Source organism: Podarcis filfolensis (genome assembly GCF_964270895.1).
Source record: "Podarcis filfolensis genome assembly, chromosome: 6".
NCBI lineage: Eukaryota > Metazoa > Chordata > Lepidosauria > Squamata > Lacertidae > Podarcis > Podarcis filfolensis.
This window is the reverse complement of record NC_139609.1, coordinates 89,000,244-89,019,686: the sequence shown is the minus strand read 5'-3', so window position 1 is coordinate 89,019,686 and position 19,443 is coordinate 89,000,244. Positions and strand designations below refer to the sequence as shown.

Sequence of the window (19,443 nt, the reverse complement as noted above, 5' to 3'; positions counted from 1 at the left end):
TGTAAGAATAGGCTTTGCTCACGATCCCCACTGTAGATTGAGGATAGAGGGTTGTATCCAACAAATCACAAGGACTTAACCTTTTTCCTCTCCAAATCTGCTCTGGAGCTTGAGGGAAACCCCAGAACTGATTTGGGTGGTGGCTGGGCAGGGGGAGAGGAAGTCCTATTGAACTAAGGAGACAACTTCATTGGATACAAACTTTAGATTGGCACCATGATTCAGCTGCTTCCATAAAACGTATTTCGGTGAATGTGTTGTTTCTGTTGTAGACAGGGCTAGTATATACCAAACATTCATCAAAAGTAGCATGAAGATTAACAGTCCATGTGGCTTGCTGAAAAAGTTCACCATCATCACTGTCAATAAACCAGTTTTATAAACACAAAATGGTTAGCATTAATTGCTGTGACATGGAAAAGCTGTTGGTGTGCATTTAAGGACATAATCAAAATACAGAGGCAACATCCCTAGCTCAAGAAAGAGCCAAGCATTAATGCACTCTAGAAACAAATATGAGTAAATCAAGATTGCAGCTTCCTAGTGTACCATACTTAATGTACACTGGAAGCAAGTAATCCCTCTGAAAAAGATGGAGAAATTTCTGGCTTGCATATGATATTTGCACATTCTGTTTTGTTTAAGGTAACATTTTAAGTGGTTGGTTGGGAAGGGATGCCTCTATTCATGGAATATGGATGATGGAATCACAAAAGCAGTCACATCACTAAAGATGTCTTTTGTTCATTAGAACATGGGGGCTAAATTAGATATGGCATTTGTCACATAATTCACTCTTGCATAGTTGAAAACGCCCAAGGTGGATGCAGATTATGGCATCAGGGGAAGAGGTCTTTAAATTTTTGCCCTGCTGGAGTCCTGACTGGAATCTAATTCTTCCCAAGACTTTTTGCAATAGGTAGCAAACTCCCGCTGCTGCCATCAAGTTTATAGGGTGCTTCTCCCTGAACAACACTGTCCCAATATGGTTCAAGCACCTTCATTCCTCTGCCATTTTCAGCTTTTAAGTTAACTATGCAAGCACAAACCATGCAACAAAGACCACACTAGTTTCTCTCTCCTCTGGTGCAAATTAGACACTGATTTTTATTTATTTTTTCTTACAGAGAGAAAAGCAAAGCAAAGCAAAGGATTCCAGTTCAGGCATCGATACCAAAATGAACACCACTATGGTAAGTTTTAATTAAGTCCAGGACACAAATTGGAATTTCAAGCTATTAAAAACAGGGACATCAGCAGCTGTTGAAGGCACATACATGAAGTAAACAAAACATGTTTTAAAATTACTTTTACACAAGAGACATTTATTTATGTAAATTTATTTCACACAGGCTCATGGAACTAATTTTTACATTTTTATCTAGAAATTCCCAGAAGATAAGACGGTTATTTCCCTTTACATTTCTAATGTAAGGAAAATACTCATCTTGCTTGGCAATATTTATCTTTTTAGAAGCAGAGTTATCCACTGATTCTGCAATCTTGGATCATTCTTCTAGAGAAGGTGGGGAGAATCCTCTATGGTTAACTGCTCCAGAGAGACAGAGATTTATTCTGAAAGCAAAGTATTTTGCACTCACTCCTCCCACTTTCCACCTAAATATGGCCAGAGTGTCCCTGTGGCCAGCTACCACTTGACGGGTGCATGGTTCTGTGCTTCTTCTGTTTTGACATACTCATCGTACAGTTCTTTCAGGTGCAAAAACAACTCCTCCAGGTTTTCACCTGTCAAAGCAGACAACGGGATGACTTTCTGTTCCACACGTTCCTTGAGGAGAGACAAATTGCTCTTTGATTGTGGAAGATCAAACTTATTTCCAATGATGGCATGAGGTCTCTTTGACAAGCCTTCTTCATACTGCTCTAGCTCATATTTTAAGTCTTGCAGCTGAGTCCAGGGCTCAGATACCGAGAGATCTAACACAAACAGAAGAAAGCGGCAACGTTCTATGTGCCTCAGGAAGGCTAAGCCCAGCCCCCTGTTTCGATGGGCCCCTTTTATTATCCCAGGGACATCGGCAACTACGGAAACAAAGCAGAACCCAGCAAAAACAATCATTAGTATTCTGGTCATTTGAGCATGGTCACACAAACGTCAGATTTTGCCTGCAAGACTAGAACCAGAAAGCAGCATCATTCAAGCACACAAAGAACTCCATCTGAAAATTCAGAATGGCAATAAGAAGCCAGCAGGCAGGAGTAGAAAGAGTTGTTATACATTTCCTCCTGAGCATCATACTACAGGGGTCCACAAATATCAGTGTGGCTTGTTGCTGTTTAGTCATTTAGTCATGTCCAACTCTTCGTGACTCCATGGACCAGAGCACAACAGGCACTCCTGTCTTCCACTACCTCCCGCAGTTTGGTAAAACTTGTGTTGGTAGCTTCGAGAACACTGCCAGCATTTATGTGTGCTTCCTATTCACTCTTACCCCTTTTCAGATCCTCTAGCATTTGCAGTGGGTTTTGGAGAGACGTAGGGATTTAATTAGTTTGTGCTACAGTATGAAGGAGGTAAGAAATAGCAATATATAACCAAGCCATGCCATTAGTGCAAGGACATCTGCCTGTGCAGCAGGACTTCCTCTCCTCTCCCCATGCATGTCCCCCAAATGTTCTGGGGGTACTGCAACCCTCCACAGCAGGTTGGGTGACTGTGTGCTTGGAGAGGAATGGGAGAGGTAGTTCCATTGAGCAGGAGGACATACTTGAACTAACAAGACACCTTTGTTGGATACAGCCCCAAGAGTCTCCCCTGCTGTTTCTTACTTTTCCAAACTGCTTTGCAAGCCTAGAGGGCTTGCCAGGGAAGCATCGCTTTGCTTTATTCATGCTGGGGTTTGGATAAGATCAGAGACAGCAGAGAAAATGCAGCATTTGTGAGAGCTTGTTGGAGGTGGCTGACAAGCCGCTGCCCCTAACTGCCCAAGGCACATCCTAGGAGAATGGATTAGTGGATGCTTGCTCAAAGCAGATACTCATTCTGTGCTTGGGGATTTGAAAGAAAATGTTCTCGGCAACACCATTCAGTAGTTTCTATGTGAATAAAGCAGACCAATTAGAGATGACACAAGGCACTGCCTCTTCCAAAATGGTTAGCTTTAATACCACCCGATAGGAGTCCACAGATACTGGGGTTAGCTTGGTAGACAGCATCTATTTATCCTTGCTACCAACTCCCCCTTCCCCACTCTTTTTTAAATCTTCAGGCATATGCAGAGGTTTTCCACAGGTAATTCCCTTGCACACCCAATTCATCATGCTGATGGGCTGTAAAGCCTCAGCCTGCTTTCCCTTGCCAATGCCCAATCAGGAAAGTACTTCAAGGTTCCTGACTCCAATGGCATGATTTGGGCAAAACAGCTTCATGAGCCAAATAAATAATAATAATTTGAACCCCTGTTGTTTAGCCTGTAGACTAGAGTCACCCCACAAATATTGCGGGACTAATATATTTATTACCAAACAGGAGGCAAGTATCTTAATGTTGCCAAGTCTCTTAGCTGTGCTATGATTAGCTCTGTTCTTACCTTGTTTTCTTTTAATAATTGTTTTAAGTGAGGCTGTGATTTTGTATTTAGGCGAGCTATCACAGTAAGCACAGGACTGGCAAAAGAAGTATGGGGTATTTGTTCTACCGCCCGACATCCGAAGATCACAAACCAGCTGACAATATAATATACACCATGTGACTATGATACACAATTTTCTTTTCGCTCTTTCAAGAGGAAATGCGATGGAAGCTCAATAAAAATATTAAGCACTTGAAATGAAGTCTTATAAAAACATACCTGCAACTTGCTCATAGTTTTCATAGTGAACAATGCCTACATGTGGATTTAAGGTTGTGAATGGGTAAGAAGCCACTGCTGGTTTTGCATTGGAGATGGCTCGCAACAGCGAAGACTTCCCAGCGTTAGGGAATCCTACCTGGAATAAAGAGCCCAATCTGGGTTATTTAGAAGGCAGGTCTCTAGCCACACTGTTCAGACACGTCACTGTTTGGCTGAAGCTAGAACACTGCATTTTAATACATAGGTGCGCATAGACGGGGTTTGTGAAAATGCTGCACCCACATGCTTCTCCATGATACGTGTTGTTCATAACGGCTAGAGCCCAAGTTTTCCAGTTGTTGCTACCGTGAACATCATCAGCCTCCAAGTCAAGAGATCCAATCAGGAAAGCACATACACACACACCAGTACAAATCAAAGAACTACATTTTTAAAGTAATATCTCCCTCACTCCACATTATGGGTAAAGGTATTTTAAAAAAAGGTAAAGGACCCCTGGACAGTTAAGTCCAGTCAAAGGTGACTATGGGGTTGTGGCACTCATCTCGCTTTGAGGCTGAGGGAGCAGGCATTTGTTCACAGACAGCTTTCCGGGTCATGTGGCCAGCATGACTAAACCGCTTCTGGCACAACAGAACACCGTGACGGAAACCAGAGTGCACTGAAACACCGTTTACCATCACGCCGCAGTGGAACCTATTTATCTACTTGCACTGGCGTGCTTTCAAACTGCTAGGAGCTGGAACAGAGCAATGGGAGCTCACCCCGTCGTGGGGATTTGAGCCGCCAGCCTTCAGACTGGCAAGCCCAAGAGGCTCAGTGGTTTAGACCACAGCGCCACCCGCATCCCTCCACATTATGGAGCTATTTCTAACTAAACAATGAAGGTTTGTTCCTCCAGAGTCAAATGTTCTACCGAAAAAAGGCAGACTCACCATCCCTGCATGGGCCATGGTTTTAAGCTCCAAATGGAGAATTTTTTCTTGACCTGGTTCACCCTTAGTAGCAGTTGTTGGCGCTCGATTGTCATTGGCCAGAAAGAAACGGTTGCCTTTCCCTCCAGCTCCACCATAGGCTGCAACATACTCCTCACCATGATGGTTGAGATCAGCCACAATTGTACAGTCCTCTTTAACCACCGTACCAATGGGAACCTTGAAAGTAAAAAGAAAGTTAAGCAAAGCAAAGCAAAGATGACCATTTGCAATGCGCTGCAATTTGCTTATGCCTGAGTGCAAGCAGAGATCCAAATAGTCCCAGGAAGCCCTCTGAACTCTCTCACATGGATGAAGTATGCCTGTAAGCGTTTAAAAGGCTGAAAATTAGAGAAGTAAGTTGTGTTATGGGGCAGCAAACAAAGACAATTACTTTTTTAAAAAAATGAAATGTCTAAACACTAATGCGCAAAGCATGGGAAATAAACAAGATGAGCTTGAGCTCTTGGTACAGCAAACTAAATATGACATAATAGGCATCACTGAAACCTGGTGGGATAAGTCCCACGATTGGAATGTAATAATGGAGGGATACAATCTATTTCAGAGAAACAGACCAGACAAGAAAGGAGGAGGAGTGGCGTTATATGTCAGGGATGTGTATACCTGTGAAGAGATCCAAGATTTAGAACCTCAAAGCCAAAGTGAGAGCATTTGGGTCAAAATTAAGGGAGAGAAGAATAACAGTGACCTCACTGTGGGAGTTTACTATAGATCCCCAAGCCAAACGGAGGACATAGATGATGCCTTCCTGGAACAGATGGCCAAGCATGCAAAAGGAAGGGAGATAGTAGTAATGGGAGACTTCAATTATCCGGATATTTGTTGGATGTCAAACTCAGCCAAGAGCATAAGGTCAAACAGATTCCTCACTGGCCTTGCAGACAACTTCATTGTCCAGAAAGTGGGAGAAGCAACAAGAGGAACAGCCATTTTAGATCTGGTCCTAACCAATGTTGATGACCTGGTTAGTGGGGTAGAAGTGGAAGGATCATTAGGTGTGAGTGATCATGCTCTTCTGAAGTTTACTATACAGCGGAAAGGAGCAGCCAAGCATACTAGGACTCAATTTCTTGACTTTAAGAAAGCCGACTTCATAAAACTTAGGGAAGTGCTGGATGAGATCCCATGGACAGTAATACTAAAAGGAAAGGGAGTTCATGATGGTTGGGAGTTTGTTAAGAGGGAGATAGTAAAAGCACAACTTCAGGCAATACCAATGAGACGGAAACATGGAAGGTGCCTAAAGAAGCCAGGGTGGCTATCTAAAGAACTTTTAACTGAGTTAAGATTAAAAAAGGATGTGTACAAAAAATGGAAAAGAGGGGAAACCACCAAAGAGGAATTCAAACAAATAGCCAGCACGTGTAGACACAAAGTCAGAAAAGCTAAAGCACAGAATGAACTCAGGCTTGCTAGAGAGGTTAAAAGCAACAAAAAAGGCTTTTATGGGTATGTTCGTAGCAAAAGGAAGAACAAAGAAACAGTGGCGTCACTCAGAGGAGAAGATGGTGAAATGCAAACAGGGGACACAGAAAGGGCTGAACTCCTCAATGCCTTCTTTGCCTCAGTCTTCTCCAATAAAGAAAACAATGTCCGACCTGAAGAATTTGGAGCAAATGATTCAGCAGAGGAAACACAGCCCAGAATAACTAAGGAGATAGTACAAGAATACTTGGCTAGTTTAGATGTATTCAAGTCTCCAGGGCCAGATGAACTGCATCCAAGAGTATTAAAAGAACTGGCAGATGTGATCTCAGAACCACTGGCAGTCATCTTTGAGAATTCCTGGAGAACAGGCGAAGTCCCGGCAGACTGGAGGAGGGCAAATGTTGTCCCTATTTTCAAAAAGGGGAAAAGAGAGGACCCAAATAATTACCGCCCAGTCAGTCTGACATCAATACCAGGGAAGATTCTGGAGCAGATCATTAAGCAAACAGTCTGTGAGCACCTAGAAAGGAATGCTATGATCACCAATAGTCAGCATGGATTTCTGAAAAATAAGTCATGTCAGACTAACCTGATCTCATTTTTTGACAGAATTACAAGCCTGGTAGATGAAGGGAACACAGTGGATGTAGCCTACCTTGATTTCAGCAAGGCATTTGACAAGGTGCCCCATGATATTCTTGTAAAGAAGCTGGTAAAATGCGGTCTTGACTATGCTACCACTCAGTGGATTTGTAACTGGCTGACTGACCGAACCCAAAGGGTGCTCATCAATGGTTCCTCTTCATCCTGGAGAAGAGTGACTAGTGGGGTGCCACAGGGTTCTGTCTTGGGCCCGGTCTTATTCAACATCTTTATCAATGACTTGGATGATGGACTCAAGGGCATCCTGATCAAATTTGCAGATGACACCAAACTGGGAGGGGTGGCTAACACCCCAGAGGACAGGATCACACTTCAAAATGACATTGACAGATTAGAGAACTGGGCCAAAACAAACAAGATGAATTTTAACAGGGAGAAATGTAAAGTATTGCACTTGGGCAAAAAAAATGAGAGGCACAAATACAAGATGGGTGACACCTGGCTTGAGAGCAGTAAATGTGAAAAGGATCTACGAGTCTTGGTTGACCACAAACTTGACATGAGCCAACAGTGTGACGCGGCAGCTAAAAAAGCCAATGCAATTCTGGGCTCCATCAATAGGAGTATAGCATCTAGATCAAGGGAAGTAATAGTGCCACTGTATTCTGCTCTGGTCAGACCTCACCTGGAGTACTGTGTCCAGTTCTGGGCACCACAGTTCAAGAAGGACACTGACAAACTGGAACGTGTCCAGAGGAGGGCAACCAAAATGGTCAAAGGCCTGGAAACGATGCCTTATGAGGAATGGCTAAGGGAGCTAGGCATGTTTAGCCTGGAGAAGAGGAGGTTAAGGGGTGATATGATAGCCATGTTCAAATATATAAAAGGATGTCACATAGAGGAGGGAGAAAGGTTGTTTTCTGCTGCTCCAGAGAAGCGGACACGGAGCAATGGTTCCAAACTACAAGAAAGAAGATTCCACCTAAACATTAGGAAGAACTTCCTGACAGTAAGAGCTGTTCGACAGTGGAATTTGCTGGCAAGGAGTGTGGTGGAGTCTCCTTCTTTGGAGGTCTTTAAGCAGAGGCTTGACAACCATATGTCAGGAGTGCTCTGATGGCGTTTCCTTCTTGGCAGGGGGTTGGACTCGATGGCCCTTGTGGTCTCTTCCAACTCTATGATTCTATGATTCTATAAAACTTAAAATTAAAATATTAGCTGCTTACCTTAACATAGATAGTTTTACCAGTAGCTCCATAACAGTTTTTGCTCCCTCCATTTACTCCATTGAAACCTCGATAGAGTGAGAGAAGAGAAGCCAAGGATCTGACTTGCTTATCCACTGTAAAGCAAGATTCAAAATGTTTGAAGTGTACAGTACTCCTATTAGATAAATTTCCTTGTCTGCATATGCAAATCAAATAATTCCAAGATGAGGACACATCCTTAATGTCAGAGAATGTTGTGTCTGCTCTACCCAGCAGAGGACACTGGAACAAAGCAATACTAGGAGTGATCAGGTGTTCTTACTGCTCGCCTGCCTAAACCATATTAGAATGCTAACAGCGTATTAATGTACATTAAAATGTTTTTGAAAGCAATGTCTTTCAGAAGGTAACTTCGCTTGTGATCACCAAACCAAAATATTTCAATGATCTTAGGAAGACAACTTGAAAAATGCCAAAAAATAAAAAAATAAAAATTGTTTCACACCTTGTTCTACACACTTTGTTTTCAGTAGTTAAAAACTGCCAAAATTCATTAATCCATTCTGTCGACGATAAGCACACTTTGGTTCATTACAGTGGTGCCTCGCAAGATGAAATTAATTCGTTCCGCAAGTTTTTTCTTCTTGCGAGTTTTTCGTCTTGCGAAGCACGGTTTCCCATAGGAATGCATTGAAAATCAATTAATGAGTTCCTATGGAGACCGCTTGCCAGGCTGGCGGTGCGGAGAAGGGCTTTTCTCCCCACCGCAAGCCTTCAGGACAGGTCCGGGAACAGAGGGGAAGGCGCGCAGCGCTTCTCCTCTGTTCCCGGGGCTTGCGGTGGGAGGAGGGTTTTTCCTCCCCACCGCCAACATTCAGAACAGCATTCTGAATGTTGGCGGTGGGAAGGAAAACCCTCCTCCCACCGCAAGTCTTCAGGACAGCCATCCGAAGGCTGGCGCGGGGAGAAGGTCTCTCCGCCCCACCGCCAGCCTTCGGAGGAGCCTTCCGAAGGCTGGCGGTGGGGCGGAGAGAGCTCCTCCCGCCGCCAGCCTTCGGAGCAGCCTTCCAAAGGCTGCCGGTGGGGCGGAGAGACCTCCTCCCACCGCCAGCCTTCGGAGCAGCCTTCCAAAGGCTGGCGGTGGGGCGTAGAGACCTCCTCCCGCCGCCAGCCTTCGGAAGGCTCCTCCGAAGGCTGCTGGTGGGGCGGAGAGACCTCCTCCCGCCGCCAGCCTTCGGAGCAGCCTTCCGAAGGCTGGCGGTGGGGCGGAGAAACCTCCTCCCGCCGCCAGCCTTCGGAGGAGCCTTCCGAAGGCTGGCGGCGGGAGGAGGTCTCTACGCCCCACCGCCAGCCTTCGGAGGAGGTCCGAGGACAGTGGGGAAGACGCGCTGCGCTTCCCCGCTGTCCTGGAGATTTCCCTATGGGCTTTCGTCTTGCGAAGGAAGCCCATAGGGAAATTCGTCTTGCGAAGCGCATCGAAAAACGGAAAACCCTTTCGTCTAGCGGGTTTTTCGTCTTGCGAGGCGTTCGTCTTGCGGGGCACCACTGTATCTTATTTTGGCTAGCTTAGATTATTGTAATTCTCTATTCCCATTTTAAGCATCCTTGCCTATCTTGAATTCTGCCACCCAAGTTCGGCTTTTTTTCTTGCATTCCCCCCCCCCACCGCATACAAATATATTATTATTATTTATTATACTTATATAGCACCCTTCATCCAAAGCTCACAGGGTGGTTTACAGTATAAAACACAGGCATCATGTTCCTTTTCTTTGGATTACTTTATGGTGGTAATGTTACCATATTATGCTAAATTTCAGGTAGCATCTTGGATCAAATGATCCCACCATTCAAGTAGAAGGCACTTCTAAGTGCAGTAAATATCTGTGAGCTGCCTTGATCCTGGCTCTAGAAGAGGGATAAAGAACCTCTGGTTCTCCAAAATGTTGCTGGAGTCCAGTTCCCATCAATCCCAGCCAGCACGGCCAGTGGTTAGGGATGATGGAAGTTGTAGTTGTAGTACAGAAACACTTGGAAGACAGTAAATTTCCCATCCCCGCTCTTGAGGGTCAGAAGAATGAGTGAAATGAACAAACCCTCGTGAGCACAAGCAAATTCTGCTTGACTTACAGGATCTTTGGATCAAAATTTGTGTTCTTTGTTCCGCCCTCCCACCTTTTTCTCCAATACATCTTCTTGATTATTTGTGTCCTCTTGATCATTTGTGTTCTCTTCTTTGATAAGTCTCATACATTTCCTTCTGCTTTGCACCTTTCTGCTCATTCCTCTTTTTGCTTCTTTTAATGGAATTCATTGCCAGCCTATAGCTGGTTAAGTCATTCTTATTTCCTTATTTAAATATGGCTCACAGATTAAAGCTATAACAGAGTTATTATGGTTTACATTTTTACATTCTCCTTCTCTTCCTCTAGTTTCAATTATGTGTCTTTTTTGTCTATACTGTATGAGAAAACAAGCAATTTAGGCACAGACCTGTTTCTGTTTGTACTCAATACCACACCTAGTTTTTTAGGTGCTCAAATAATAATAATTATTATTACTGCAGCTAAGCTGCTTAAGACAGTACTTTGCAAAAGATGGAACTGTGATTACCATGCACTTAGTATATAAGGCGCTTAAGAAAGTTTCTGGAATGCAAGTTAAGATACAAAAACCCCAGTGCCACAAAATAACCACCAAACATTTTACAGCTACTGATGCATTTGGTAAAGAGGTTCAAGCTACGTGTTTGTGAAGAATGGCTCTTCACGTGGAAGAGAGCATGTTCAATCTAAAATAGTTTACTTTTCATTGTATTGCAATTGCCTTTTCAAAGCTGAAATTTCAGCACAATTACTGAGAAGGAAATATACAGGAATTGCGCTATCACCTAATGTAGAGCTTGTCAAATGAGCAAAAGCATTACACAACCAGCACTGTGCCCATGTAGCCACTGACAGCTTAGTCTAGGCATGCTGTGGGTATAGGAGTTTGAAAATTCAGCAGCAAGCTTGGAAAAGAATGCAATCATATGCACACTTAGATGGCTGCAAGCCCCAGTGAACACAGTGAAGCCTACTCAAGTGCAGGAATGCATAGAACTGAGCTGCATTAGGGCAGAACTCCCAGGATGACTTCGGTGTGCAATACTTGAGCAATCCAATCAAAGTTTAATCTGTTTAAGCACCATTCCGATCAATGGAGCATAAGCACACACACACTTAGATTCTGGTGGAGGCTGGACTGATTTATACATTATGAATCCCATAGATGGAAGATACTTTTATGCAGCAAGTCTGTGTGTCTGTAAATTTCTATGCAACTTCTATGCAACTTATATATAGCATAGAAGTGCCCCCTTTAGACAATTCAAGTTACAAGAAAGGAGATTCCAGCTAAACATTAGGAAGAACTTTCTGACAGCAAGAGCTGTTTGACAGTGGAACAGACTCCCTTGGAAGGTGGTGAGCTCTCCTTCACTGGAGGTTTATTAAGCAGAGGTTGGATAGCCATCTATCATGGATGCTTAAGTTATGATGCCTGCACTGCAGCGGGTTGGACTGGATGATCCTTGGGAACCCTTCCAAGTCTACAATTTAATGGAACACCACTAGGCGCAAGCAATTAATCTGCCCATGTTTATTCTGGGCATCCACCAGTATAGGGGCTGCCTCTTCTTTCAGAGAATTTCTGCCTTGTGGAACACAGGTGCTACTATGCAGTTTCAAGGCTGTTTCTAAGCACCTTTGGTAAGCACTCTCAATAAGGTTTTTCTATTCCACTTAGGTCATTATGCCACTCTCATCACCACAATGCTGAAGCACAATCCATAAGTATATTATAAGTGTGTTATATAAGTGTATTATTATGGTAGCCTTTGGCTTCAAGAGGGAAAATGGTATCGACTTTCATGCATAAAAGCAAGGTCAGAGAGATGTGCTTTCTATTATTTGCACAGAGTGAACCTTCTAGTATCTCTACGGCATATGCACATAATTCATGTCAAGTTGTCAACTAGCTGGATCCTCTCTTCTTTACAGTGATTCATCCCAAATAAGCTGAGCTATGCATAAAATGCTTTCTCGTTTTTGGAAAACTATTTTTAGATTAATTTCAGGCTGGTCCAGTTATATACTGCTTTTTGTTAAATGTAAAACATTATGTTGGATTTTGAGTTTTACATTACTTGCATTGAAATTATTTTATGTATTGCATTATATTTTAATTATTTTATTGATTTTTGTAAACTGCCCAAAGAACTTTGGTTGAAGCGCAGTCTAGAAACAAAATAAACCAATGTATCAAGATGTGTGCAAGAGATATTATCTCTTACCTTTCAGTATAATGTCTCCCCCATCTCCTCCATCTCCACCATCAGGACCTCCATATATTTTTCTAGGTTCACTGTGGAAACAGCTGATACCATCACCTCCTTTGCCTCCTACCACATATACCCTTCGATGATCTACAAAGTATCGGGTCTGAAATAGGGAGAAACACTATTCAGAAAAGCAAATCAGGACATTTAAGAAATTTTCAATTCTAAGCCTACTAGGAATTAAATTTCCATTTGATAAGCGAGAGGCATTTAAAGTCTACTAGGAATTAAATTTCCATTTGATAAGAGAGAGAGACATGCATATTGCATTTAAGGTACTGGCCAGATAAATTTATCTGGCATTTATTACCTAGCAAAAATTCTTATACTCAAGGCCACAGACTGGGATAGGTATATTCTGGAGGACTGATCCATCCCTTGGATGTTTTCGACATTTCTCAGAATTCTATCAGTTCTTCAGAAAAAAGGAAACTTGATTCCACATTCCAGTGTTCTGGGCAATTATTGCAAAGGCACTAGTATGGCCAACAAGCAATTATGCATCTATTTCGTATAGTGACCAATGAAGGAAAAGGGGGCAGATTTTCCGTACTAGTATATTATGTTTTCCATGAAGTAGCTCTTGAAAAGCACTGATTCAATTGGTTCAAAATGCCATTGCCAGAATGTTTGGCACTGTCCAGCCACAGCAGGTTCCGCTGTTGTTTTAACTGGTCATACATTTCTTTTCATTCAAATTCCTCATTTTCACCTTTAAAGTCCTAAATAGCTAGGACTTTCCCTCCTGCAGCTCTCCTTATGCACTCTAACAAACCCTGATGGTACTGCCCTGGTTTCTCCTGCTGAATGAGAAGCCATATGAAGGATTGGGTATTTTATTATTCAAGACACTTTACAGGGAAATACACCTGGCCCCTTCTTCATTTTCATTCCAAGTAAAGTGGGAAGGTCTATAAGCTCAGGGCTTTGCATGCAAAAAAACCCCGGTCCAGTTCCTGGCATCTCTAAGTTGGGCCAGTCATTGAAGAAAGAATACCAAAAGAGATGAACAAATGCTCTGACTTGATAGAAGGCAGCTTCCTATACTCCTAGTTGCACTCAGTCCCCATTTCTCAAGGGTATTCTTTTTCAGCTTATGATCAGAAGCGAGGAGCAAATACAGCAGGCAGTCCTCCTTCTCATACAGTGCCTCTTATCGGGATACAAAGTGCTTCACTGTTATCTAATTTATTCCAAGGCAGCAGCATTCAGTTTGTTCAGGGACCCTTGAAGACTTATCAGGGGCTCCTCTGTGAAAGGACAGACAATGACAGGTAAGTTTGCCTTAAAGAGAACTTGCTCACTGTTAGTGGACCTTGCTCTCCAATGCAGTGCTGCAAGGAAGAGGTGGGTATGTTCAAAAGGGCACTCTTGTGCTGCCAACAAGACCCAACAAGTTTGGACCAATGGCCTGCCTGAACCGCGCAGGCATCCAGAACATGTCCCCAAATGCTCTATGATAGGTTGGAGATCCACGGCAGACATGAAAAGCTTCCTCAACAGAGGTTGATGTGGAAAGTGCTCCCTGAGGTTACAGAGCTCAAAATACAGTAATGTATCTGAACCAAGAAAGGGCAGAGGGAGGAAACAGTTAATTTATTCTAGTGCTCTCTAACACAACCCAGGTATGCTGTAAAAACAGCATTCAGCATTCAAAGGACATATTTATCTAGCATTTTCCCTTTCGTGGAGGAGAAAAGCTGTAGCTATCCCAGCAGCAATCTCACTGGCCCAGCAGTTACAATTCTTTTTTTATTTCACTTTTTAACTCTTCTTGCTGTAATATAGCCAAGTAATCGCTATGTTCCCTGTGAGTTTTTTAAAAGTATACTCTATAAATCAGTACAGAATTACTGGTAATATCTTAAGTCTTGTGATAACACCAAAGAATTATAGATTGTTTTTTAAAGCACAAGCAGCTGGAAGGGAACTGATTGCCACAAACATGGCCAGTTAGGCAAATGCTGCAGAGAAAGGTTCAGGACATTGAAAATAACGCAGGGTGAGTGCCTGGGCAAAATGCAGGTGGCCAGCTGTGTGCTTAAGTTGTGACAATATTTGAGGAAAAGAACATTTTCTGAATTTACATAGCATCACCAAGTGGTTAAAACAGCAAACTGCTGCCTTAAATTACTCAAAAGCAGCACAATAGTTGCCCTTTATCTGTGGTTTGTTGCTAACAGGATTTATAAGCTTGCAATCTCAAACACATTGCAAATTAAGTTGAACAAAAGAGCCCTTTCATCAACAGAGAGGATTATGCAGCCATATTTTTCACAAGATGAGTTTGTGATCTCACGATAAATAGCCACAATATGTACTCTAGTAACCTTAGTTATCAAACGTATCTTCAGCTTGTGAGCTGATCAGTACTTGACAGATGCAGTTCTGAGCACAGACTATCTTGTGATTTGGCCAAGGGCTCATGCACAAAAAGCAGGATGTGCAGGGCAGGGCTATCCACCATTATCCACCAGGGCTATCCAACTGAAAAATATACTTGAAGAGAAAAAATGACTGGCACATCTGCATTTTTAACACAAACTTGCCATGTAAATCTGAAGTTCCTATTGTTGTTGTTGTTGTTGTTGTTGTTGTTAAATTTGTATATGAAATTAAGGCCAAATACAATCTAAATCTTACACAAGTACTTAATGCACAACCTCACAGTACAGAAACAAACAGAATTAACAAGATATGAACACACAACTTAGCTTATTATTAGTCATTTGATAAAAGAAGCATTTTTGTTAAGGTCAGTGAACTATGGCCCCAACTATCTACAATTGTCAAAAATCTTGCAGCTGAATTCTAACTAACAAGAGGCTTCGGAGCCATTTTGCAGCCCCACTAAAAGCCAAATAATGAAGTGACATTGAGACCCCTTATTCTTACATGTATGCACAAGAGCAAGTATGATACAGTAAACAGAGCACTGAACTTGGAATGGAGAGAGATTGGTTCATCAAATCCTGCTCAGCCTTGTAACCAGCTGGCTGTCTACCACCTCCCATCCTAAACTCTCTATAAGATGGCTGTCAGGATAAGAAGGAAGGGGTAGCAGGGAGAAACTACGTATGGTGTCTGGTACTCCTGGGAGAATGGGAGTGGGGAAATGGAAATTTAGTAAATAAACAAAGATAACATACAGTTCATTCCTACATATCTTTTCTTAGAGAAGTAAAGATTGCAGCCTTTTTCAACCTGTTTATAGGATTACAGTGGTACCTCAGGCTACATACGCTTCAGGTTACAGATTCCACTAACCCAGAAATAGTGCTTCAGGTTAAGAACTTTGCTTCAGGATGAGAACAGAAATTGGGCTCCGGCAGCACGGCAGCAACAGGAGGCCCCATTAGCTAAAGTGGTGCTTCAGGTTAAGAACAGTTTCAGGTTAAGAACAGACCTCCGGAACGAATTAAGTACCTAACTTGAGGTACCACTGTACTTCTATGATCATGTAAGTCAGGATGTCTGCATCCTAAAAACACTTGCATGCAAAATTTCTGTTGTAACACAATTTAAAGAAACAAAGTAGACATTGCTAAGGGCTTTCAAACAGTATTTCTGCCTTATCATCCTGTAATCTTCACATGAAAAGGATGTAAGAAATAAAAATGCCAGAGTTCTTACCAAATGCTTACTAATAAATGTTTAGCTTAATGTTTTCTGTTTTTGTATTATGTCTTAAATTTACAAAGGCTTTTAAATCAATGTGTTATAGGAAAGTGGAAGTCAGGGAACTCCAAAAGCAAGTAAGAGAAGACAAGAAATATATTGCAGTACCACTAAATTTAATTTGCAGCTAAACTGAATATTTTTCAAGACTTTACCAGCTTCTTTTCTGAAAGGTCTCTTTTATGTCCCCGCTGCCGAGACTTGGAACACCTTGTGCACGTTGCGCTAAGATTCCTGTGCCAGCTTTTCTGAAGTAAGTAACTCTGTATGAGTGAATGTGTCACTCTCCATTGGCTTTCCAACCAAGCTCTGATGGGTATTTGTCGCATATTTGCCTATCAAGGGAGAAAAACAGTGCTGCCGAGATCAAGACATACTAAAGAGCAAACATTGAGAAAACAAGAAGTGCCAATGTATCAAAACTGAACACAAATTCCTTCTTGAAAAGACCAATTATGCACAGCTGCTTCCACTTCTGAGTTGCAGTGGTTGTGAAAGGGCTGGAAAATCAAGTACACTTAACTCTGATGAATTGCTGCCCTCACAAGAGCATTCTCACAAACACTTTTGTTATTGCAGAACTCCCCCAGATCAGTCCTGCTATTCTTTGTAGATAATAAAGGTACCTCATTCATCCAAACACTTATCCTTGCGCATCCCACTTGCACATTTGCAGAATCAAGCTGGCATGTTGAGAATATGGAACGAATGCAGTCAAACTTTGTTAAGTGATAGCACAACTGTATGGTTATTTTAACTTTTACAATATAAAATCAAGTCTCCAACATTCTGTCACACTTAAGCACAATTAAGAATCAGAACCCAGAATCCAACAATTCAGATGAAGGGGTAGGCTTGATTCAGTTGGCAGGCTCACCAGTGATAGGAAGCAGGTTAATCCCTCTCTTTCCTTGGAGGTTTTTAAGATGAGGTTGGTTGGCCATCTGTCATAAATGCTTTCCTTGAGATTCCTGCACGGCAGGTAGTTGAACTAAATGATCCTTGTGGTCCCTTCCAATTCTACAGTTCAGTAGTACAGTCTAACTGTATTCAGTTACCTTCTCTGATATAAGAAAATAACTATCACTCAGTCCCGTGGGCATGCGTAAGAGATCTTAGGGACACTTTCGAAGCAAGGGCAAAACAAGCACTCCAACAGAATGGCATGACAGTGATACTAGGAGGGTGCAATGGACTGCAGTGTGCAGACACAATGCACCAGCTTCCCAGTATGTGCACTGTTGTTGCTTATAGGCAGAAGACAGTTTACCACAGTGCAAGTACACTAGCAAGAGCACCAGGTTGCTTCATCACCAGATTGTTTGGTGTTTTACTATGTTTTCATATATGCTATAAGCCGCCTAGAGTGCCTGGGAAAACCCAGCCAGATGGGCGAGGTATAAATAATAAAATTATTATTACTGTATTACTATTATCATTGTTGTTATTATTATTATTATAGTTAGTGCATTTAGCACATTTATATCTTCCTTTTTCTTCCAGCACAAAACCCAAGACATGGAGTTCTCAGATGGTCACCTTTCGCAAGTGCTGACCATACCCAGGCTTGATTGGCTTCAGCACAGTTACCGCACAATGTTTTGTGTTGTGAACAGCCACATAACATGACAAGGACCAGTAGAATGAAAAAAACAAGTTAGGCTGCCAACCTATAGTGACTTAGCCAATAGCAAGCCCAACTGAACACAGCGGGAGATTATTTCTGAGTAAACACATGCAGGACTGCACTTTTAGCCATCCTGGTGGGATAGGAGTGTCTGAGACTACTAACCAGAATGATAAACACAGCACACGCCTATTTTTATTGTGTGTTTTAATTATGGATTTAATGCACACTTGTAAACCGCTTAGAAGCCTTTTATGGCATTAAGCGGATTAAACAGCAACAAGTCTTGGGACTAAAGCCTAGCCACAGTAGTTAATGCACTGGCTGCTTCAAAACTGGATTACTGCAATGCGCTCTGTGTGGAGCTTCCCTTGTGCATGATCTGGAAGCTGCAATTAGTGCAGAATTCAGTGGCACAATTGCTGGCGAAAGTGAGGCCTTGTCACCTGTGGTCAGAAACCTGCACTGGTTGCCGATTTGCTACTGGGCCAGGTCCAAGGGGCTGCTATTAGCATACAAAGCCCGTAACAACTTGGGACCAGTGTAGCTACGATATTGCCTTACCCTACATGCGCCCACTTGGCTGCTTCGATCACATCGGAATTGACACTTACAGCAGCCGCCACACAACGTCCACAGCACATCTGCGTTAAAAGCTCAGGATCATTCTGTGTGGGAGCACCTGCACTTTGGGACACCCTGCACTATCGGAATCAAATCAACAACTGCACTCTTTTTCGGTGCGTTCTTCTGTTTAGACAAGCCTACCTGGATGCTTAAAGAGAGCTGAGGTCATTATCACCTGATTTGGCATTTTTAACTTCTGCGTGTCTTTAAAAGAGCATTGTGAATCTTTCTCGATCTTATGTTTGTTTGTTTAATCTTTTTGTAACCACTCTGGGGTATTGGTTTCTTTTCTTTTCTTTTCTTAACATTAAAGAAATAAATAAATTTAATTTAAAATAAATACATACTGCAGCAGCAGCTCCCCCAGCCTGCCCAGCACATTTTCTGAGGCTAACATGGATTTTTTCTTGTTTTCCACAGAAGGCCGGCCCCCCTCAGCTCAACCATCTTTCTCATTGACACACAAGCAGCGCATCTCGCTCCCCACTTCTCCGCCCTCTATATATATTCATTCATATATATATATATATATATATATATACATATATATATATTCATATATATATATATATGAATGAGATATATATATCCATCTCACACACAATGATTTTATCGTGGTTTCTTCTCGTTTTTAGGCACCCAGGTTTTTTTTTTTTTTTGGTAAGGTTTGTTTGTAAAAGAAGAAGAAACGACATACGCGTAAATAAAAAAAAAAAGTCTCACCCACCCCAAGATTTATCCTAGCTCCGCCATTTTCTGACAGGCTTTGCCCATCCGCGGGTTCAGCATCACAGGCCTGACGTCACAGCCCCGCGCCGCGGGCGCGGAAAGAGAAAGCAGTGGCGAGGGCGGGTCGGGGCAGCAAAGACGTCAGCCACCCCTTTCGCTGCCTCGCGCCAAGCACCAGTCGCGCAGTTCTAGTGCCTGCTAGGCGCTGGAAGCGGCGGCCGCAGGGTTGCATGTGCGCCTGCGCACCTGCCGGGGCTGGCGGTTCAAACGTTGCGTAGCGCCGCTTCACTCCCCCTCCCCCTCCTTTTACTCACCGCAGACGTTATCGAACGGGATTGGTGGGAAGGGTTCT

General features: G+C 42.7%; 1 protein-coding gene across 2 annotated transcripts; it reads right to left on the bottom strand.

Moving 5' to 3' along the window:
- Positions 1 to 1,304: 1,304 nt before the first annotated feature.
- MTG2 (mitochondrial ribosome associated GTPase 2) lies at positions 1,305 to 19,212 on the bottom strand. Of its 2 annotated transcripts, none has more exons than XM_083618986.1 (7): positions 19,090 to 19,212; positions 16,264 to 16,443; positions 12,386 to 12,533; positions 8,071 to 8,186; positions 4,751 to 4,969; positions 3,813 to 3,951; positions 1,305 to 2,043 (listed from the first exon to the last, which is right to left on the bottom strand). In XM_083618986.1, exons 2-7 carry the CDS (start codon positions 16,435 to 16,437, stop codon positions 1,649 to 1,651), a joined length of 1,191 nt encoding a protein of 396 aa, XP_083475112.1. In that variant the 5' UTR covers positions 16,438 to 16,443; positions 19,090 to 19,212; the 3' UTR covers positions 1,305 to 1,648. The 2 variants fall into 2 exon arrangements, with proteins under 2 accessions (XP_083475112.1, XP_083475113.1); XM_083618987.1 differs by lacking the exon at positions 19,090 to 19,212 and adding an exon at positions 16,986 to 17,390.
- Between the last annotated feature and the right edge of the window lie 231 nt (positions 19,213 to 19,443).